General features: G+C 39.3%; 1 protein-coding gene across 1 annotated transcript in view; it reads left to right on the top strand.

The window, feature by feature from the left end:
• Positions 1-5,557, top strand: part of LOC149313888 (rho GTPase-activating protein 15-like) — a 522,566-nt gene extending 517,009 nt beyond the window's left edge. Inside the window, exon 14 of the mRNA XM_089523318.1 lies at positions 4,404-5,557. Coding sequence (XP_089379444.1) covers positions 4,404-4,587 — 184 coding nt within the window. The 3' untranslated portion in view covers positions 4,588-5,557. The remainder of the gene's footprint in view (positions 1-4,403) is intronic.
• The last annotated feature ends 19,136 nt before the right edge of the window (positions 5,558-24,693 follow it).

The raw sequence follows: 24,693 nt of genomic DNA, 5'->3' as shown, positions 1-24,693 counted from the left end.
CCTGGCCTTGCTCAAGTATCAATTTGTCCACACATATTCTTTGTTTGTTTGTTGAAAGCATCCATTCTCTGACATTCATTCATTTTACAGTGATATTTTTATTAAAACCATGAAAGTAACATAACAACATAACATAATAATACATAATAATACACACTCCCCGGTGAAATCTCAGGCATGCAGCTTCAGTATTCTCCCGGATTCAACTGAGCCAGATGCCCAGGTTTTGACACTGGCCAGGAATGCCTGTGTGACTGGGTGACCTTGGGCAAGTTACACTCACTCAGCCTCAGAGGATGGCAGTGGTCTCCTTAGGGTTGCCATAAGTCAGAAATTACTTGAAGATACACAACGAAAACAACAATAGGAATGCATTGGCACAGCTAAAACATGTTTGCCTTCTATGCCTGTTTCCTTGAGACATCAGATACATACCTTGATTACATCCCATTTGGGCTACTGTAATACACTTTACATGAGGCTGCCTTTGAAAATTGTTTGAAAACTTCAGGCGGTCCAAAATGCTGGTTCCAGGATGCTGACTGGGGCCAGTTATAAGGATCATATGATTCCTTTGTTAAAACAGCTTCACTGGTTCATTTCTGGGAACAATTCAAAGTGCTGCTCATGACCTATAAAGCCCTTTACAGCTTACAGTAGGTCCAGACCATCTGAAAGACTGAATCTCCCCATACAAAACCACAATAATGCTGAGATCTACAAGGGACGGCTTCCTCTCAGTCCCATTGCTATCACAGGCTCACTTGGTGAGGGTATGAGAGAGAGTCCTCTCAGTGGTTTCTTTCATCCTGTGTCAGGCTGGCCTCCTCCCTGGTTTCCTTTTGCCAGCAAGCTGGCAAAGATCTTTTTGTTTAAGTAGACTTTTGAAGGGTGAGCAAGGGCAGCGGTGTCCCGTACTAGACTGTCACCCAGCATGGGGAGGGGCTTGGGGGCAGAGCCAAAAGGGCCTGTTCCCAACTCTGCATGGCTTTACCTCAGAGTAAATCTGCATGGGGCAGGGACAGGGTGGAGCCAGGCCCTTTCCCTTCCCACTGTGTGTCCTGGTGTGTGGCAAGGGGGTAAGGGGCACTCACTGGGTGTCACTACCCCCTTCAGTTTTGGTGTCATGTGGTGTGATCCACAAACCCAGCATCCACCAAGTGATGCTTCAAATCAGGGGAGCTTCTTATTGGAATGTTTTATTTAAACTTTTTTTTTAAAAAACCCAATTGAATATCTATATGATTTTATACTGTTTAGTTTGGTGATTTTAATTGTTTTAATTTTATCGTGAACAATATTTTTTTAAATTGACTCTCTCTGGGAGCCACCTTGAGTGCTATTCTGAGAGAATGGTGGTATACAAATGAAATAAATGAATAACTATATTATGAACAAACTGAATAAATTTGTGACAGTTATCTAACCTAGCCCAGGACTTCAGAGGTAGCAGATGGGAAACCATAAACTCTGTGCATACACCAAATTAGGATTTCATGGAGAAATGTTCTAGCCTAGTCTTTCATTTTGTCTTCAGTTATTCATTTGCAACATACCCCTTGCAGGTGTCAGAGGAGAGTAATGCACTCCTCACATGTCCATTACAAGGATCACAGTGGCCATCACAATACAGTGTTTTCTACATGACTCTACCCATTGATGTGCTAGAGACCTTTCTCTAAGACATGGAATAGATGATTAAACTTTTGCCATTCATTGTCGCTTCTGCAAAAAAATAATAATAATGAAAATATTTTCAACAGCAACAACAAAAACATCCTGGGTTTGGAAGAGAAAGAAAACACATTTCTATATAGCTTTACAGCACTTTAGTAAAAAATATTTAGTTACAGGCACTTCTCACATCCTTCACGTTGTTCCCATCCAACCTGCTCAAAGGTGTCATAAAAGAAAAAACAAGTCAGTGAAGAATGGTTAAGTATTAAACCTACATTTAGTTCCATTCTTTACTAAGGATTACACATGAGTCCTAAGAATTTCCATAGCAAACTCTTTATAGTCCAGTGACCTTACATATTTTAAATAAAACAGCTCTGTACTAGTTGGAGCTGTTCAGTGGAGCATGACAGAGATATTAGACTGTCAGTGTCATAGCTTGGAGTACAGTTCATAAGCAGCTCATGAATTCACTGCACTCTCTTCTGTTAGACAAGATTGGTGAACATTATAGGCCAGGCCTTCTCTGCTTTGCTGTAATTTGGTGTCTATACAGATTTTTCTGGGGGTTTTACATTTTATTTCAGAAGTATCCATTTATGTTCTGCCCATTATCTTCCAAATGGATTATCTGACCAATAAGAAGCAGAAGAGAAACTGGGGAAATTGTTTCTTGTATGGCTGAGTAATAAAACTGGATAGTAAGCTCTTAGTATAAATGCAAGAGTGTTCAGAAACTCTTACCTTGCATTATTAAATGTTGTCTTTAAACCCCTGTAATTTAATCAAATTGTCATGCTTTCTTATGACCACTCTTGAAGATTCCCTGCTTGAACTGTGCTAACAATCATTTATCAGCAATCATTCAGCTCACCAGTTAATGCTGTTTGGGACCAATTCAAATGTTAATAGTTTCAGAGTGGACATTTTAAAAAAAAGTTAGATGTCATGCTGCTGGCTTGAATGTGATGGGTAGCTATGATGCTGAAGTATGCTACTTACTGAAAGGGCTGAACAATGTTAAAATGGGCCATTTACCTAACAAAATGTTTGCCTTTTGGAGACTATTGGACTGCAGCACCCCAAATACTTACTATGGCATGATTGCAGTTTAATGACATCTTAAGGGCCACAAGGTATCTCATCTCTGACCTAAGAGAAGGCCTGAATATGAACATTACTAAGGTCTTCCACTGATTCGAACTATTTTTGGTTAATGGACAGTATGGCAATGTTACAGGGTGCTTCCACAGAAAAGGGTTTTTCATGGGTCTCCAAAAAAGGAATATGTAATTGGTCCAAATATAGCAGAAGCCTTGAGGTTTGGATTGCATTCATTGGATATGCATGGGAAGTTCCTTCCCAACACTTGGAAAGATCTTTGTATCTTTGGTATTAGAAGCAAAATGACTAGAAGATATTTAACTAACAGCAAAGTTTCTGCATGAGGAATTCGCTACAGCAGTGCTTCCCAAAGTAGTGATCCCTGGACTGGTGCCAATCCCGGAGCCATTGGCTGCTGGCCCTTGGCATGTTTCCAGGAAAGAAAGAAACAATTGCACCCAGTGGGCAAAAATATAGAGCCAATTATTGACAAATTAGGGGGGGGGGATTTGTTGGTCCCCCATATCAGATAGGTTGAGAAGCCCTGCTTTGTAGGATGAGATTTATCCCAGATTTCCACAGATAAGGAATACCATTGTTTCTTTGAGGTTTGAATTTCTAATACAGATATTCTAGTTGGTGTAGAAAGTATCTTGATTTTCCTCATGTTTATTTTATTGGACAGTAAATGTGTGTGTGTGTGTGTTTGTGTGGGGGGGGGTTGCACTGCAGGTCTGGTGCTTTGCAGCTGAAAATAAAAAGATTGGCATTTATATGAGCAACCCCTAACCCATGCATATCAAAGGAAAAATATATATGGCTGGACCCAAAACATCTTATGTTAGCTCAGAGAATCTTTGCACAATGGCTATGAATGTGAAGACAAAACTATCACACATCTTCCCTGCACACAGACTATCTTGTTGATTTTACCTCAGCAATGAAGGAGCTTCTCTCAGCTCGTAGCAAGGTGATTGTGAATGTGATGTGTCTATAAGATACCAGCATGCATGTGCCAACTGTACCATATAATGAACATCTGTTTGTGCAACTGTTCTTTCACTATGGCAATGGGGTGTTCTGTTTTGTTTTAAAAAGATTTATCTAAATATTTGTTGTCTTTTTTCAACCCAAAAGTCCCATAAGTGCCTGACAATATTAATAACCAAATAATAGTAAAATAACATCAGCTAGCACCTAATAAAACAAAACAAATGTAGCATGTGCTAGTGTTCCTCGTAAATGCACTCTTATCCCAGACATAGGCTTCTTGCAAATATCAGGTGGAAGGACAGATACTTCAATGGAATAATGGGATTTTTGCCAACCTATAACCTGTTCCATCACAAATGTAAAGAGAAAGAACCTATACCAAGCTACACAACAAAGCAGATGAAGGGCTCCTATGCCCATGAAGCGGAAATAAGATAGCATTGCTCACTCCATCTTGGATTCAAAAATATAATTTTCATTTAAATTACTTTTATCTACCATACAGCCAAGCTTCTGGGTTATAATTGAAACACAACTGAAAAATCAAAGTACTTTTCTGCCTTGTATTAAATTGTGTTTCTTCAGATGCTTTTTAAAAAAAGAAACCAATCCCTCTCTTTTTCTAACAGGATAGCAGCAAAGGAGAACCTGAACCTTATGACACCTCAGAGTTTAGGAATTGTGTTTGGACCCACCCTCCTTCGACCTGAAAAAGAAACAGGATCCATGGCAGTCCACATGGTGTACCAAAACCAGCTGGTTGAGCTAATGCTGAGCAAATACTCCACGATCTTCAATTCTGAGAAAGACTGACAGACTAGAAATGTGATGGAATATGTTCACATCTGTCTTGATAGCTAATATTTTTACATTTCTGTAAACATCTTTCTGAAATATTTCTTTTTCCTTCTAGTGACAGATGCCTCATTTTGTGAAAACTTAATGATGTTTTTGTCTTTAAATGTCCAAACATTGCAGTAAAAATATATTGTCAACATTTGCTTATATGTACTCAGTATTAACCCTTTCCATGAGTCAGTTTCAGCACACTCTCCCATGCTTTGTCATTTTGTATTCCTTTATTTTACACTGGGATTAGACAGTATGACCAAATTCAGAGGAAATATTGCTTAGAGGCATATGCAGTGGTGCACCCAGACAAGCAGGGTTGGAGGTTAATGGATTTAAATGGGAGGTTGGAACAATTAAACTGGTACTGATAATAGTCTATCACTTAAAATGATTTTTAATGTATATACCTGCTCTTGTGTGGGCAAATGATAAAAACACACTGAAGAGTAATTTCTCCTTGAGGGAAAGTCAAAGGATCAAATGTTGCTACTGATTTTCATGCCCCTCCCAAAAAGGAGTGAAATGTTGTGAAGATTGTGTTATAAACTATAAGGATGAAATTAACTCCTGGATCTCATCTTAAATGCCAGCCACTGCAATGCACCAATTGCCAAATGCTTATGTTAAGTGTGACATCCATTTTGAATCTCCATCCCTCTGTGTAACTTTGCTCTTTCCCTAGCTATGTCATGATTTGGAGAATTCTATATTGTGCTCTCAAAGATGCTTTATTGGTGAACTGCATTACATTCATCTAGAAAGAACTTTTTCTAAAAGCCTTTTCATATGCCCTTAGGATTACTTGGCTAGACTTGAATCAATTTATACATTTGATGGTTAGTTTCAGTTGTCATGGATAAACAAAAGGGTAACTGTCTAGAATATATCAAATATTGTTTCATTCCGAAATGTATGTTTCCAGCTATACATATCCCCTATCCTGTTTTGTAAAAGTATTCCACTGATAAAATGTAGACTTATGTTTGACAGCTTTTTAATCAAGTTCAAAGAGAATAAATAAAACTAATCCAGTGTGGTAAAAGAGTCCGCCTGGTTATCGATTTGTTCATAAAATGAAAAATAAACCATGTAAATAAAATGTGTGAAAAAACAGATCTAGAAGCAAATATTTTGAGCAATTAAAAAACCTTCTAAAATGCAGTATTAATGCATAAATCTGCTGTGTATGAGAGATATGTCTCAAGTATCAAATCTAATAGTTAGGAATTACAATGTCATTGTTTGACACCATTTTACAGCCTGCCACGTTTTTAAGCAGTTGAAGTTGTGCTTTAAAACGATCATCAAGGAAAATAAATGTTCAAGGATGCTGCTGCTTCATTAAACAAGTGCAAGTTCAAAGAGAGATATGCAGAATCCACAAGTGCAAAAAGAACTGAACCAACCACAACATTATCCGCAAATAGAAAGAAGGAAGAAAAACACAAAAGCTGTAGCTGGTCATATTACTTAAAGGAGGAAGAGTGGAACTTGAGGATCTTCATATCCAGCTCTAGGATGGACCTGTTCCATGCCCAGCCAAACCCCAAAGCCATTGAAATGCAGACTTTTGTTGACCTTCCATCAGCAGCCAAATAATTTTTAATTCAGACAAGCCTTCTGTATTTAGGTTTGGTTGGTTGCTGAAAGAATTTTAATCAATCAGTCCTATTTTTTTATTTTCTTAAACTGATTTTTAAGTGATTTTTTAAAAAGTGCTTTACCAGACCTTATCTAGTTTAGGGAGCCGAATTTCCCATTTATTTTAGGATATCCAGCAATAGAACAGTAGCTACCACTGCAGGGAGGCTCCACTGTATGAAAAGCCATCTGGACAAAGTGAAACACTGCCCAAAATTCCATATTTGTATTTGCCACTACAAATAAGCCCCTTCAGATTTTGAGTAGTTCAGGAGGAAGGACAAATTGGTGTACCATACAAATCAAGCTCTGGGAAGTATTCTTGTCTGAACTGGGGAAAGAAATGTATGAAATGTTTGGTTTTAACTTTTTGTTTTTATTGTAAATAAACTTTGAATATATTTTTAAAACATTACACCCACATTAAGAATGGTTTGGATAGGAAAAATAAATTTTCCATACCACTATCCCATATCAAGGATTCCTTGATAGGCATGCATATAACAATATATATTATTGTTACATATAACAATATTATAAAGTGTTCCATACCCCCCAACTGTGCCAATTTGACCTGGGCAGTCAAGATTAATCTTCTATTCCATTTTTTTCAGCTGTTTTTAAAATGTCCCAGTTTCTTGCTGCTCCTCCCACCTTCCTCCTTTGCCCCCAGCTTCTTTCAGTTGCTGCAAATTGAGTTCAAAAAAATTCAAAAGTACTTTGCACACAATGAACTCAGCAGGGAGAGAAGAAAAGAGTGGGTGGAATCTTGCCTTTCCAATAGGCTCAGGCAAAAGGAAACGGCTGCAGCCTTTCCTAGCTTGTGTGTTCTTCATTAATAGCTGTTGTCACCTTCACTACATTGTGATATTTCTTGATAACACATGTCCCAATTTTCATCTGTGAAATGTTGGAGGGTATGCACTGCAAACAAAGGGGAGCTACCGATCAATACATTTAGGGATCTAAATATTAACTTACTTCATTCTTGCGAGTATGGCATTCATAAAGTGCAAGTTGGTCAAATGTATGTCAGTTCCTGAACCCCAGAGGAGAAAGCCACATACTGTGCACATTTCACTGATGGCATCCCAACAGATGGCAAAGTGGTTACAGTTGCATGATGACAAGTGGAAGACCGTGCATGTTGAGAAGCTCCATGAAGTAGCCACTATTTGTGTACCTTTTTAGCAAGGGGATATGAGGCAACTGCCATGAACTTTATACACAGAAAAATCGCTGATAGATTATTGTCAATGTTCATTTTGTTTTAGAATCCCACAATCTGAACCTAATAAACCTAATGTGTGTTTGGGGGCAATGCACTTTCATATTTAATTAAACTGAATTAAATCCTCCTTGAAAACACAGGACGTAACTGGTTACTAGCACAGTTACCCTTAATCCTGGAAATGTGGAATCAGTTCACACCTCACCAACGAAATTTGTAATTGGTTTCCTCTCTCTCTCTCTCTCTCTCTCTCACACACACACACACACACACACACACATACACATTCTGGTAAAATGAGGCAGATTCTCAAAGAACAATAATTCCAAATCAACTCTGGATCTTTTACTTCTCACTGACTCTCACAGTTTGCTTTCTTCCCCATGAGCAGCTGCAAGTTTAGCTTCAAAAGACAACCAATTTAAGAGGCATACTCTTCAGTGTGCATCAAGCCTGTGTCTGGTACCCAGCAAAATGGTAAATAAGGTAAGAGGTAGAGTTAATCATTCCGAATAGTTCTGCTCTGTTAGAGTTGCATTATTTCTGCCCTGCTTCATAAAGATTATAGATATATGTACACTGCACAATTATAGGAGTTTGTTACCACATTGTCATGGCTCCATCATATGGAGTCCTGGTATTTATGGTATCATGAGAGACTTGGAATTCTCTGAATAACAGTATCAGAACACTCTGACAGACAATGCTAAGTATTTCATGCAATCAGAAATCCCAAGATGCCATAAAACCATGGCATTGAAGTGCAATACTTGTATAGTCTTGATACACCCTAGGTATAGCATCCTGCCAAACGTAAATTGCTTTCAAAAGGATTGCATTCATATTTACAAGCCTTTTCCTCCTCTTTTTGGAGAGGGAATATCATTGATCCATGATCCAGTGAAAAGCAATCGGATCACAAATTGTTCCCATCTTCAAAAAGGGGAAAAAAGAGAATCCAAACAATTATCATCCCGTAAGTCTGACATCAATACCAGGAAATATTCTAGAGCAGATCATTAAGCAGAGAGTCTGTGAACATCTAGAAAGCAATGCCATAATCACAAAAAGTCAACAAGGGTTTCAGAGAAAGAAGTCATGCCAGACAAACCTGATCTCTTTTTTTTGATAAAATTACCAGCTTGTTAGATGAAGGAAATGCTGTGGATATAGTATATCTTGATTTCAGTAAGGCTTTTGACGGGGTTCCCCATGACATTCTTGCAAACAAGATAGTGAAATGTGGGCTAGACAACATAACTGTTACATGAATTTGTAAATGGTTGACAGTCCGAACCCAAAGGATGCTCAACAATGGCTCCTCTTCATCCTGGAAAGAAGTGACCACTGGGGTCCCACAGGGTTCTGTCCTGGGGCCAGTGCTATTCAACATCTTTATCAGTGATGGATGACAGAATTGGGGGCATACTTATCAAATCTGCAGATGACACCAAATTAGGAGGAGTAGCTAATACCCCTGAGGACAGAATCAAAATTCAAAATGACCTTAATAGATTAGAAAGCTGGGCCAAAGCTAACAAAATGAATTTCAACACAGAGAAATGTAAGGTACTGCACTTAGGAAGGAAAAATGAAATGCACAGATATAGGATGGGTGACACCTGGCTGAATAAGACTATGTGTGAAAGAGATCTGGGAGTCCAAGTAGACCACAAGTTGAACATGAGTCAACAGTGTGATGCGGCAGCTAACAAGTCCAATGTGATTTTGGGCTGCATCAATAGAAGTATAGTGTCTAGATCAAGGGAAGTAATAGTGCCATTCTATTCTGGCCCCACCTGGAATACTGTGTCCAGATCTGGGCACCACAATTCAAAAAGGATTTGGAGAAACTGGAGCGTGTCCAAAGGAGGGTGACTAAAATGGTGAAGGGTCTGGAAAACATGTCCTATGAGGAATGACTTAGGGAGCTGGGGATGTTTAGCCTGGAAAAGAGAAGGTTAAACAAACAAGCTTCATTTATCTACCGCTTCATACCGCCTAAGCAGTGTCTAAGTGGTTTACAACTGTAAGCTCATTTGCCCCCAACAATCTGGGTACTCATTTTAGTGACCTCAGAAGGATGCAGGCCTGAGTCAAGCTTGAGCCCTTTTGCTGGTCTTGAACTCGCAACCTTGTGGTTTTGAGTGTGTGGCTGCAGTACTGACATTTAACCACTGTGCCACCAGGGCTCCTAAGACAAGGTCAAGGGGTGACATGATAGCCCTGTTTAAATACTTGAAGGGATGTCATATTGAGGAGGGAGCTAACTTGTTTTCTGCTACTCCAGAGACTAGGACCCGGAGCAATGGATGCAAGCTAAAGGAAAAGAAATTCTGCCTCAACATTAGGAGGAACTTCCTGACAGTAAGGGCTGTCCAACAGTGGAACAAACTCCCTCGGAGTGTAGTGGAGTCTCCTTCCTTAGAGTTCTTTAAACAGAGGCTGAATGGCCATCTGTCAGGTATGCTTTGATTGGTAGTTCCTGCATGGCCCTTGTGGTCTCTTCCAACTCTATGATTCAATGATCCTGCTCCCTCAGAGTCTTTTAAAAGGCCTGTCCATTTTGTTATAAGGTTTGGGACAGGTAACACAACCAGCTCAGTGATTGTTAGTGCAGATTAATCTTTGATGATGGGGATGGGGATGGGGATGGGGATGGGGAAATTTTGCAACTTGCTAAGGAAGAAATGTATGAGTATGGAAGAGTGATTTTGTAGATGTATCTCAAAGTATTAATTTTTTTGAGTGAGTTCATCCTTCTCTGATTCTAGGAGAAACAAAACTGCACTTGATCTATTTCTAGTCACTAAACTGACTATGGCACATATCAACAATATAATGTATACTGTGTGCACTAAACAAATTATATGAGATCTAAATGCTAGTAGGTGAGGAGGTGAAAATATATGTTCAGTCTACATTTTAATGCCTGCTATTCAATTTACAAATCCTAAACCTATATGTGAACCAAAGAGTTGTACTTGACTGTTTGCAACTGTATCCAGGATGGTATTTGGCATTTTATAACACATTTATCCAGTAAATAATGTGTGCATGTAAGAAACTGCTGATAACATTTGAAGCCCTAGATGGCTTTGGACCACAATAATTTAGGGGTATATTTCCCTATGTATGTGCCTGCCAAGGACTGAGGTTTGCTGGAGAAGTCCTCTTCTCTGCCCCATCAGCAGGGCTAATACACTGTAGGACAATTTGGTAGAGAGTCTTCTCTGCTGTGGCACCCCAGTTGTGAAATACCCACTCCATAGAGGCCCAAATGGTGCCAATGCTGGTGTCATTCTGACTTCAAGGTAAAAACATGGCTGTTCACTAAAGTCCTTGGGCCTAACTGATTTCTTTGAAATCTTTGCAGTCATTTTAATGGTTTTAAACTGTTTTGTTTTAATTTGTAAAATTATTCAATATGTTTTTAATCTTTTAAGATTGCTTCCACTGTTTGAAATTGTTTTAAACATTTAAAATTGATTTTCCTCTAGGCTACTTTCAGATTCTTGGACATAGGGAACGATATAAACATCTTAAACAATCAATCAATCAATCAATCAATCAATAAAGGAAAGTGTGTGCACAGAAATGTGTATTTTAAGAGAGATGGCCAAAATAATGGCATAGAAAAGTTTGTCTGTTTGAAGGCACACTTCTACTTTTTAAAGAAATCACAAACTGAAGGAGATACAGGACAAAAGGTGTTTGAGATTAGAAAAATGAAAAACAGAGAGAAGCCCAAACTGACAGATTCATCCTGCTTACAAGGTAATTTTGTAAAACAAAACAGAATAACTGTGCACATGTAGAGATAGCAACAGCAGTCAAGTGCTTGCAAAAAATATTTTTAGTTGTTTACATCCCTTCCTCCCCCCCCCCCCCCTTTTTAGACTCAAAAAACCCAGTCCTTGAACTTGCTCCTTCTCTACTTCTCATTAGTCATTGGAGTTGCTTAGATAACTGCAGGCAGGATTGAGCCTACAGTTCCACTAATGAGACAAAAGTAGCAGTTTACATTCCTGTACTAATTAAATATGTGATATTATAGTTAAGATTGCTATTTGGTCTAGTAGTGTTATGATAGTACATATGATTAGTATTGTACTGTGTAGCGAAGCATGTTATCTTCACAGCCATCAAGAGCACAAGTGGCTCCTTGAGAAAGCCACATGACTTAATGCTTCTCCCAGCCTGGTTTTTGTGTGTGCTATATGAAAACATTGCCTTGATGCGAAGGTGCGATTCTTCATCAAGTGCCCAATGGGGGTGTTTCATCCAAACTCCAGCCACGTGATCCTCTTGTCTCAACATGCAGTAGCCTTAAGCAGGAAGGAAGGTTTATAGCTCATACATTTTAAATCCAATTCTAGCTAGTGTAACTTATTACTTTTATATGCTACATCCCTCCACATTCTCAAAGGCTTACTGATAACAAGGAAGGATGTGTCACTGGCTGTTATAACCTTGAACATCCTTACAATCACAACCTTATCTTCTCAGTCCCATACCATGTCCTTCCTCTGGTTTGACTTTTGCACCTGCTAATATGGATTAGACTCCTGACTCTGTGCTAACAAGGTAGTACAAGGTAGTTTCAAGGTCCTCTAATGTGAATTAGTCAACAGTTCTAATCACTCTTTTGTTCCCCTTAAATCACATCATCGAGGGCAATCAGTATCTTGGCACTCATAAATATTTATGAACCTCACAGGCAGAGATAAAATAATGATTCTACACCATTTTGCAGGGAACCAAAAAAAAAAAAAAAAAAAAAAGGACAATATGTCACCCATTTTTAACTCATTTTACAGAGCAATCCATTACGGTCTAGGCCACATTCTTATATTTGGTCCATATTTTTCCATTGCTTTTCTCTCACACAATCTGGGCTAGATCTAAGAAGGAACACTAATGAGCAGTGAGGTTTCCAAAGGCAAGGTGAATATTTGTGTGTACGTACATGCATGCAAGTTGCCTATTTTTGCCAGTCCAATGAATTTCATAATGTTTTCATGGGCAGGGAATACTTAGAGGTAGTTTTGCCAGTTATTCTACTTTGATATAGAGCTTACACCATCTGTATTCCTCAGTGGTCTCCTTTCCACATACTATCGAGGCCTGACTTAGGTATAATCAGACAGGATGTGATACCTTTAGGGTATGTAGGTACTACTTACACCTTCCAAGAGAGAGAGAGAGAAAGAGAAAAAGAGAGAGAATCACCAAAAAGATGACAAAAGAAGCAACAAATTTTCGTAAAAGTCACATATTCTTATATATAGGAGATAATAATTTAAATATCATTACTTGAATTGTAATAGAAATGCAATATATTATAACACTTGTGTTGGCAGCTCAGGATGGTCCTAGGCCCTGAGGGGTCCAGGCCAAAACCTCAGTTACTGAGATGGATGCCAGTGATGTCATTAAGCTGGAGAATTTGCACTCTCTTCTCCTGCCTGGAGATGACATACCACAGATAACAAAATGACCTGTGTCCCTGCTTAGTCTGTTCACAGTGCTGAGTAGTGTGATGAGCAATGGTAAGGCCTTGCTTTACCTTCTTGAAATCCGGGACTGGGCTGTATATGAGTAGCAAGCTCAGAAAACTGACTTCAAAACTGAAACTGAAGTCTATCCCCTGTAAAATACTTCTGAATGAGACATGTCTGAAGATCTAAATGGGATATGTCTGACTTTGCTGCTTTCTCCAACAGAGAGAAGCCCAGATGGTCATTTTATTTCTTTTATTAAAATAAAATAACCATCTCCTGCTTTCTATGTAAAGATCTCAGGGCAGCTGACAAATTTAAACAGTGTAAAAATAAAATGACCTTTGAAGGCTGAAGACATATTAAACAGTTTAACAAGTTAAAAATACATATTAAAACTGGTTTAAATAGTTTAAAAGATTTAAAACTACACGTATGTGACTATGTGAAGCTTGGGTAAAAAGAATTAAGCCGCAAAGACCTCTCCTGTGTTCTCCCATAGAGTATTGCCCTAACAAAGCAGACACAGAAGAGGGTCCCTTCATCAGACCTCAGTTTTTGGGCATTATGTTAGGCTATGCAAGGTTAATTGATCAAATTCTAAATCAAGGGGAGGAGAAATCAGGAAATGGCTGTGAAAACTGATTTTAATAGTTTAAAACCAGTTTTCTGTAATTAGAAAACTGGTTTTCTGTAATTCTTGCTAGATCAGTCTTAGAGTACATCTACACTGTAGAAATAATGCAGTTTGACAGTACTTTAACTGCCATGGTTCCATCCTACAAAATCCTCAGATTTGTAGTTTTGTGATGCACCAGCACTGTTTGGCAGAGAACTGAACACCTTGTAAAACTGCATTAGCTTATGGTTGTAGATGGCTTAGAGACTGTTCAGTGTGGTATGAAGTGGCTTGTAAATGAAGCTGCTATTGCTATTGCTACAGATCACAGGATTCCATAGGACGGGGCTACAGTGGTATCAAACTGCATTATTTCTACAGTGTAAATTCACCCTAAAACCTAAGTAGTCTAACCTCTGCAATCTCATAAGCAAAGCCATGAAGGTGATATCAACCCCTTTTTTGTTCATGCAGCAATTCTCTGAGGTGACCCAGCAACACCAGAATGTGGACACCATGGCAAAAGTTATAAATGAGGAAGAATGCATAAGCTGCACCAATTTGCTTTTGCTTGAGTCTATTGGGAAGGACAAGATTCCATCCCTTCATTCCTTTGCTCCTTGTTTAGTTCAGTGCATATTACTTTTGGATTCTGAACTCAATTTTCAGCAATTGAAGCAAGCCAAGGACAAAGGAGAAAGTGAGGAGAGGAAAGAGAAACTGGGGCATTTTAAAAGTAGCTGAAAAAGTGGAAAAGCAGAGGCATGCACTGTCCTTTCCAAATTGAGACAGTTGGGGGGTATGAAGCAATAGTGACAGTGGGAGAAAATGAGAGAAAGAGGGTGGTTTTATAAATTTTATAAAACTTATAAATGCAGTTAGATAATTGCTAGACTCTGGGTTTAACAGACTTACAGGAGGAGATCTTTAGACGGAAGTATGTATTACATCCATGATTTGAAGATGTAATAAGCCAGCCCCACATCTCAAGAGGTCCTACTGCTCATTCTGGCTACTGGGACTTTTGACATCAACCCCGTGGCCCTTCAATGATTACAATACTAAATAGCGAGGCCAAGGTCAAGTCACTGAAGTGTGGAGCTGCTGGTCTGTTTGAAAAGGGGACAGAGGGACACAGAATCTGTTTTCGGTTTTCTCGGCTCAGACATCTCTGACTAGAAACTGTTTAGTTGTACGTATCTCAAAAGCAGTAATGAGGAGGGGAGGGATGTAATGACTTTAAATATAAATGTAATGGAAGCAGAATCATAGGTACATTGTCTCTCCTCAAACTGCTTTTCTTTCTTAGCAGCCATTCCCACTGAGCTTTTTCTCTCTCTGAAACCATAGTGTTATACAGTATTTATGCCAGCCTGTGTTTTTCCCTTTTTTTCTTGCACTAGTAAAAAAATTTTAAAAAAACTTATTAAAAATGTAGAAGGACCTTAGAGGTTCTGTGCATATTCAGTGGCGTGAGCGTCTATGTTTGGATGAGTGAGAGAGACATCAACAATAAATGAGCTAGCTAAACAATAAAGAAAGATCTCTTATCCTGTGGCATAAAGAATGTTTTATTAATAAATGGTTTCCTTTCTTAGTTCTGATATGAATGTGTTTTGGAGTCAATTGCTGTGGATTTGGACAGACAGTGGGACACTCTCATTGCCTCTCTCAAAAAAAAACTCTCTCTTTCTCTAAAAGGTGTGTGTATATGAAACTTTGCCAAAGGTCTCATTACCATAGGCAGGGCTACAATCACACACACACACACACACACACACAGAGAGAGAGAGAGAGAGAGAGAGAGAGAGAGAGAGAGACTTTCCTTTCTTCTTGCCTCCCTCTTCTGTCCTTGTTTTCATCTCTCCAGTCTAGCAGGTTTTTGGTGCTGGGGAGGAGGATATTTTGTTCTTGCCACAAGTCTGAATAAATGATGTACTTTTGAAACTTGACTGAGGGCTACTTGAGGAACACAGGTTGCTCTTCCTTTTAATGTCTGATAGAGTCATCCTCCATCAAAATAGGGCAGCCTGTATATCTTTGGAAGCATAATGTTGCCATGCCTTGTTGGAGCATCTGGGTGCAGAAGTAACCTGTGCCCACTTAATATGAGAAATAACAAGTCAGGTTCACTGGAACATTCTGAGATCCACAACTGAGATGCTTTCTTAAGTGTACCATTTGACCAGAATCCTTTCATTAACATACAGTAGTATAACCAGGGGGTACACTAACATAACTACTTTTTAATGTGGTCTCTTACTGCCTGGAGCAAGCAGGTTAACAGACAGAAGTAGCAGTAAAGAGGTACAGGGCCAAGGAAGGATGGGGATTAGTGAAACCACCCCTACTGGAGCATGTACCACGGTAGATGTGTGGCATGGCTAACATCAGTGGGTTTTATGTTTCAGAAACATGTTAGGAATGTTAGTCTGGAATATCAGTGCGCAAAGGGATCTTGAAGCATCTTTAAGACTGAGAGAAGTTTGTAGACAAAGCTTTCGTAGACTTGGTCTACTTCTTTAGATGCGTGGAGTGATACACTGCTAGATTTGGTCACTCCTTCTCCTCCTCTGTACTTACTTTTATAAACCTTTCTGGGAACACAGGCAAAAATTAGGGATGGATTGATGGATGGATGGAAATATAAATTTTATTTATTTATTTATTTAGTTATTTAGTTATTTAGCACCATAAATTTGCATGGCACTCTACAGGCATCTATAGTATACATTTTCTGTAAAAGGAGAATAAAAATGTAAATATATGTCATGGCTTTTATGTCATTTATTGACTACCATGGTCACTAGTAGCCTCCACTGCATACGTGAAATACTATGTCTGTGTGAATCATCAGTCTTATCGCACAAAAGTATACTGAAGTCACTGAGTTTTATCACTGATCTCAACTGTAACAGGAGCAGAACAACTGTGCTATTGGTGGCAAGTAGACTTGACCCTGAGAGGACTTTTTGGAGTTCCTAGGGATAAAACATATTGAACAGGATAACCCAATTGAGCAAGTCATCTTGATTGATAAAATACTGGGGATGAAAGGAGAGGCGAGGTTTTACTTTTTAGCATGGTAGAACTGCTAAAAGAAACAATACGGTAAAAGATGTGGCCTAGCACACAGTTGATGACCAGCAGGAAGGCTAGTCATTGTGGGAAAGGAAGAATAAATTATCTATAGCTTGGCTACTAGTGTTTTCATAAATATATGGTGTATACATAGTGTAATATGTACAAGTAAATGTCTGTCCGTAGCATATGTCTATGTAAACACTTACATCGTGTTTTAGATTTTTCTAATTTTCAACATGATTGTACTGCTTGACAAGTTTTCGGAACATCTTTATTTTTGCTGTGCTTTCTTCACTAAGGCCCTCCAAGTCTAATTTTTGTCCCTCAACATATGGAAAAAAAAAGTCACCACCCCTGAGTATAAGCAAAACATTTTCCTTTGCTACTGTATAACTGCAACTAGCTTCAGTACAACCCAACATATATAAGGTTCCTGGACAAATGTCTTCCCATCAGTGTGGTATCTCCCATTTCACGTATGTATAAAATAATGGCTTTTTTTTTCAGTAAAGGCTTCTGGTGACTGGGCGTTACAGCCCACATGGACATACATTTGGAAGAGAAATGGAGGCAGTATCCAGCAGTTGAGCTTACTACGAAATAAATTTTAAATGTGAATTGTTTTATTATGCTTACATCTTATTTGTCCTTTTAAACAGATGTGCACTTTAACTGATGTGTTTTTATTTCTTTATTATTGTTGTTCCCCACCTTGATCCTTGCGGAGAGGAAGATAAGAAATATTATTATTATTATTATTATTATTATTATTATTATTATTTAGTCGCTTTCCTCCAGAGAGAATAAGCTTCGATGAATGCAATGGAACTTGCTCCCAAATAAACATCTCTGAAATCTTGAGGACACTTCATCTGAAAACGTATCCTGTTGACTTAATCCTGCATATACTCAGTAGTTCAGGATGCATAGAGACTGTGGGTTGAATCCAGACTTACTCATGCATAACTGGGATAGCAGCAGCAGACCACCAAGTCACCCACACTTCCCCTCTAGCTCTCTCAAAATGCAAGAAGGTCAGGATGCTCACTGAGTGAGTTTGGGGAAAAATGGGATTCCCGCCCACCTCCTATGCCACATGAGCAGAGATAAATTCCATGAGTGGAGCCCTTTCACATCCTGGCTCAAAACCCTTCTATAGGCTGTGTATAGTCATAAAATATCTCCTTAGCCCTAATAGGTGCATGAGAATATGATGTTACACATATACAATTATTTGTTAATACTACAAAAATAATATTCTGATGCCCTGCATGGATGTGTGAATAGAGTGTATGGGACTTCAAATAGCCCTCATAGAGCTATAGTGAAGAGCTCCTATTTGTGGTGTTAATTCTGTGTTCATAAAATGTGCATTAGTGAAGTGCCTGTCCTTCCACTGTAATGTATTACCTTCTCCCCACAGATCCCATCTTTCAGCGTCCTGTTAGCATCTACTGTAAGATACCATTTCATATTATATTGAAATGAGATCTGGCACTTTTGGGGTCCTGTGGAAGATGAAAAAATGGGTCTCCAGCAGTCTTCCTCTCAGATATAATTGAAAAAGAGGCAGGCATGGGGACATGCTGTGATTCATGCTGCCAGACAGTGATCTTGAATCATTCAAATTATGAGAATACTGAGACAGCTGTGCACAAGAAAGATGACAATTTGCCATACTGTAGTTGTGAAAATGGAAAATTCTACAGGTTCAGTTAAAAAAAGGTAGGAGGGGGTGGAGACACACAGCCTTCCCCAGTTAACCTGGGATCTTCCAGTGGATTTGCTATATTCAGGGAATACAAGCATACATTTTCTTTGTTTTTCTCCTATTAGAGATTTGATGGACACCTACAACTGAACAATGCTATAGACACCTTGTTCAATGATGCATCAGATCTCCAATGGTTCATTAATGACCCAACCAGAGACAAAATTTAAGGTAAGAGTTGTAACTAAGTGCTAGAACCCATACTTTGAAGGCAAACTTTCTTGGGTTCGATCCCTGGCATCCCCAGATAGAATGAAAATGAAAGGGAAAATTCCTGTTTGAAATCTTGGCCACTGCCAGCCAGTGGTAGATTGAAGCTCTCCCGTCATATAGAATGCTCATCCCTATAAGAGAATCTACATGGAATGGAATTCTTAATTGCGGTCTATGTTGCATAACCTAGCTATGTAGCACAGTCCCTAAGCCACCCTGTTAGTAAATAGTGCATATGAAGATATGCAACAGGACACTGGCAAGTGCCCTGATGCACATCAGGATCTACCAATCCATAACTATTGTCCTGATGTGCATTGGCTCTTTATCAGGTCCTATTGTGCATTGTTCCCAATGGGCAATGGCCATCATTTTCCAAATATGTGGCATGCAGTTTAAGATTTTTTTTCCTGCTCACAAAGAACCTCATATAGTCCTGATCTGTACTGTACTTTTAAATTCTTCCCCTCCCCACTTCCCAGAGTTCTCTCTATTGCACGCGCGCACACACACACACAGCTTTAGAAATGTCAAAACTAGGAAAGAAGCAACCTGGTAGTTACATATTTAACTATAAACATATTAAATTTACTCTGAGTAGTTTAGCCCTCTGCCCATAAAACACTATTTTGTCAAAGATTAATATACATCCTGGGCACACCTTGGCTTTGCAAGGAATTATTTATAGGTGTGTGTCCTTAAAATGTGCAGAAATTTCTATCTCAATTCTCTCCCATCCTCCTTTTCTGAGCAGTCAGGACTCTTCCCTCATCTTCCCACTCCAAATTTATCCTCCTCCTCCTCTTCTATACCTTTATGCTGGGGTTTGAGTTTTTCCTCACTGTGATGTTCCTTAATGTATCTGTTTTTGTCACTGTGGATGAAAATTTTATGTGTTTCTATGTATGTCTATGAATATCTTACAGTCAAGTTCTTCCAGTCACACTATCAGAAAGAAAGAAACGTTAAGAGAGAGATTTGGAGGGCGGGAGAGAGAGAGCAGAGAGAAAGTGAAGCTGTTTATAAGAGAATGTAGGGACATATGTGCTTTGCTGGGAAGCCTGTGACCTAGAAATGGAAGCTGCTGTGAAAATGTGAGAAAGTGTAAAGAGGGCTCTTATGATGTGCCTCAAGAAAACCAAACAAACAAAACAAACTAAAAAAAAACAGGTAAATGGAAGGAACTTTTCAGGCCTTGAAGTTGAAAATGCCAGCGGTTCTCTTTCTCCCCCATTTTTTTTTTCAATGAAGGGCAGCCAATCTTAAGATCATCAGGACTGGTAACTTACAAATGACTTCAAAAAGGCAAATTGCTACCCAGATTTTTCACACTTGGTTTCACTTTTACAAGGAGTTACCATAAAAAGCACAGCTAATGAAAGAGAGAGCCTTCTGCACATATGATCAGTAACTAGGAGAAGAAGAGTTCTATGGGTACCACAACCTGACAAAATGGCAAATAAATGCAGCTGTAACAAATAAAACCTGAAGTCTCACTAGCAGCCCAAATGACCAAACTGAGGCTAATGAACTTTGGCCATATAATGAAAAGATATGACTCATTAGAAAAGAGAGTAATACATGGTATGGTGGCAGGTGAGAGCCAGCATGGTGTAGTGATTTGAGCATTGAACTATGACTCTAGAGACCAGGGTTCAATTCACTGCTTGGTTGTTGAAACCTACTTGGTGACCTTGGGTGAGTCACACATTCTCAGCCTCACCACACCCTATATTAGGGTCACCATAAATCAGAAACAACTTGAAGGCACACAGCAACAAAGGTAGAAGTCAGTAGGAAAAGAGGGAGACAGTATTACAGGCAGACAGACTCAGTCAAAGAAGCCATAGACATTAGTTTGCAAGAGCTGAGTAGGGCAGAAGATATAACATGGTATCTTGGAGGTCTCTAATTCATAAGGTTGACATAAATTGAATTCAACTTGACAGCAATTAAAACAAGAACAACCAGTGATGGAGACTATCATTGGCACAATAGAGGAGGTATCAAAAAGCAATCCTGTAATTCCCATGGATTTAAGCTATACAAAAAGGTTATACAAAAGATTCTTGGGAAGCCTGATATTTTGCAGCCATGTTCAAGATGTTTCAGCCACATTTCAATAAGCCAAGGTCCACAGTGTTTCTGTTCTTCAGTTCCCATATCTGCCTTCTTCCACCCGAATGAATCGAACAATTGCCCCAGATTTTTAGGTAAACAATTAGGCTTCCTAAACAAAAAAAAAGGGGGGGACTGTGCACTGAGAAGGACAGAAAAGAAAAAAGAAGAAGCCATGGTAGAAGTGATTGAGACTTCCTTAAGCTCTTTATCACTTAGGTTAAGAAGTACTGGTCTGTGCCATTTGTCTATAGCCACAATCCAGCAAAGCAACCAAGCTTTGGCGATAAACAAAGTATGTAGGCATCAGCTTTTCATCACTTTTCATGGTCCATCACAGTGAAGTCTTTCTTTAAACCTCTTCCCCCACCTCCACCCCCAAAAAAGACTAAGTGCAGATTTGTATGAATGACCTTAATAAGATTTTCTGTATACTATTAGGCTTCTACCTGCCCTGGTTAATGATTATTTTCTTGGACTGGATCCATCAGTCTCTTTGTAACTATGAGTAATACTCAGATTTTTCTAACGTACAATTCCTTTTTCCCCCCTCTTCCTCTTTTGCTTTAATTTTGTTATCCTCAATCGTATGCATGATTTGGAGGAGGAGAGAAATATTCCAAACTTCTCTCTTCTGTAAAATCCATGTCATATCAAAAAGGTGACAAGAGGGGGAAAAGTAATTAGTGAGTTCACAGAGTTCAGTAGAAAAGTTAAAATAGAGTAACACATTACTTTTTATGTGAAGATTTCACAAGACAAATCTTGCCTGTGTTTTAATTGCATGTGACCCTGGCAGTCCCACTCTGAAATGAAGTGCCGTAAAATTAAAGATGACAGACGCTCAAAACAAGTCTTGTGATCTTGATTAAACTACAAAGACCACACTTTCTCTCTGCTGCAACTCAGATATGATGGGCTGTTTTATTTGGGGAATTGCTTCATTAATGCTTTCTTTGACTAGACATGTTTATTATTATAAAAAAAATACTGAATGTGGTGATATCTTGCATAGCTAAATAAAGTCCAAACAGCACATTAAAAATTAAGAGTCTTTAAAGAACACCAAAACCTGAATAATACTTTTCAATAAATGTCCATGGTCTTTAATGTATGATGTAGGCCTGTACGATACATATATATTACCTAATGTTGAAGAATCCATTATTATATTCTGGTTTTCCAGTGCACAGTTACAAAGGAAGAAGGAGCCATGTGGTCACACATCATCTCTCATATGGAGAGAGTGGATAGGCAAAAAGGTCTGGGCTTGGTGCTGTGCCTGTAAAAATAGGTTGGTGTACAGAAAGCAGCCAACAGAGCCTTGCAGAATCTTGGGATTAAGCATTATCAAGAGCTAACCAGCACATATTAAACTGTTGTTACAGTATCTTATTTTAATTTTTTTTAAAAAAAATTGGTCCTAACTATATGACATGTGCACTGCACTTCCTGTTATTATGACCACAGAAGAAATACATACATTTGAACCAGACAATGAAGAAATTGAAATAGTTCAGAGTTCCTGTACCTGCAACCAAGAAATAGGAAGACTAGGAATGAGAAGTGAAGCTATGAAAGAACTAGGTAAGATCCGAAAGAGTAAAGACATACAACAAAGCACTAAAGTCAGAATCATCCAAGCCATAGCATTCACCATCACCATGTAGAGATGTGAGAGCTGGACAACAAAAAAATACGGATAGGAAAAAATCAACTTATCTGAGATGTGGTGCTGGGGAAGACTGCTGAAGATACTGTATCATGGACTGCAAAAGACAAACAAATAGGTTCTTTAACAGATCAAACCAAAACTCTCCTTGGAAACCAAGATGGCGAAACTGAGGGTGTTGTACTTTGGCTATATCATGAGAAGGCATAACTCATTCGAAAAAACATTAATGCTTGGAAAGGTGGAGGGCAGTAGGAAAAGAAGAGGATCACACAGAAGATGGCTAGAGGGAGGTCACATGCTTCAATCTACAGAACTCAAGCAGAACAGTGGAGGATAGGGGGTCTTGGAGATGTCTCATCCACAAAGGTCACCATGAGTTGGTGCCAATTTGAGGGCAGTTAACAACAGCAATAAGAAAATAAAATCCAGAAAGATGAAAGATCAATTTGAAGACTTTCTATTCCAGAACCCCATTTCAGTTCACAGACTTACTCTGCAGGAACAGGAAGAAGCATTACAACTTGTACTACCTCTAAATGCAAGGAAGGATTCTGGGGAGAAAAGAGAAATCCCCTGCACCACTGATGACCATATCCATCTTGTATCCCCACTCCCAAAGCCATCATCTTCCTCCTCCTCCTCCTCCTCTTCCTCTTCATTATTATTATTATTATTATTATTAAGAGAAAGAGAAAGGAAAGAGTCTTCAAGACCATTGGGTGGGGGAAGTCTTTCCTACAGTACATTCCGTAAATGAAGAATGAGAACAGAGCCCCGACTTTCCTGTATTGTCCATACGCAGCTTTGAGCAAAGCCGTGCGGGTGCATGTGGGGTGGTGCGTCCCATTCACATGAATGGGGCACGCTCCCATGGTGTGTGCCTTGCATGCCGCCACCACACCACTGTGCTACTGCACTGCCGCAGGCACGAGCCTCATTCATTTGAATGGAGCTTGAGCATCCACATTTTTTCTCTTATGCGGGAGGGGGGGAGACAGAATGGATCCTCTGTGTAAGAGAAGGGCAGACTGTATGAGAATGGAGAGCCTTTGGGGAGAAAGTGACTCCATCTTCCGACAGGCTTCTTCTGACTGAGCATTTTGCAGTGTTACTACGCAATGCAGTTAAGTTCTTGGAATAACATTCTCATGGCCACCCCTCCCATGGAATCCTGAGATCTGTAGCTTTACAAGGTCTTTAGCCTTCTCTGCCAAAGAGTGCTGGTGCCTCTAAAATTACCAGTCCTAGGTTTCTGTAGGATAGAGCCATGGCAGTTGAACTGGTGTCAAACTACATTATTTCTATAGTGTAGATGCACCCTACAGTGAAAAACAATTCAGTAGAAGCAAGGTAGCACCCTCTAAAGCCCCCTTTAAAAAAAAAAACCTGAGATGAAGGCCTATAGGAATAATATTAAAAGGATAATAAGGGGAGGGCCATTCTGGGCTCCCTGGAAAGGGAGTTCTGGAATCTCTGGGCAGCCATTTAGAAGGCCCTCCATCTTGTCCACACCAGCAGTGCCAGTGAAGGTAATGGAATTAAGGAAGTGCCTATCTCAGGGATATCAGGGTCCAGGCCAGTTCATACAAGGAATGTTATGGGAGTTTATCACATGCAAAAATAAAGCAACTTACCTCTGCTTAGATACAGTCGTTTACAGGATGCAATTGGGAAGTATCGCACAAAAAAATGCTGTCAATGCCACTGGGCGACTGCATCCTGGCAGCATCCAGGCTCCCAGCTGCGCTCAGCTGGCTGATTTGCAAACACGGGAAACTCCCATTTTTTAAAAGTGGTAGGCTAAGAGCAGCTGGGAGCCAGGATGCAGCTGGGATGCAGTCGTTCAGCAGCACTGACAGCATTTTTCATATGATAATTCCCGACTGCATCCTGTAACCAACTGTATCCTAGCAGGGGTAAGTCGCTTTATTTTTGTATGCAATAAACTCCATACTAGTCCAATACTCAAACCACTACACCACACCAAAGGTAAATCATATAACTAGAGAAAAAAACAGTGCTTGACTTTGGTGGTTCTGATCCTTTATACAGCTACTCAGGAGTAAGCCCTGTTTAAGTCAGTGTGGTCTGTTTCTGAATCGAGAAGCATAGCTTTGCACTTGCTTGTCTAACTCCTGGCCCAGATTCCATGGTTCTTAAATGGATCATGTCATAGGTCCTTTCTGTAAATGGGCGGAGGATCAAATTCCTCCT

Source organism: Sceloporus occidentalis, unplaced genomic scaffold (assembly GCF_023333645.1).
Source record: "Sceloporus occidentalis isolate IW3139 unplaced genomic scaffold, rSceOcc1.0.p SCAF_4, whole genome shotgun sequence".
In the NCBI taxonomy this organism is placed as follows: domain Eukaryota; kingdom Metazoa; phylum Chordata; class Lepidosauria; order Squamata; family Phrynosomatidae; genus Sceloporus; species Sceloporus occidentalis.
Note: the sequence above shows the minus strand (reverse complement) of the source record. Positions and strands in the feature narration are given on the sequence as shown.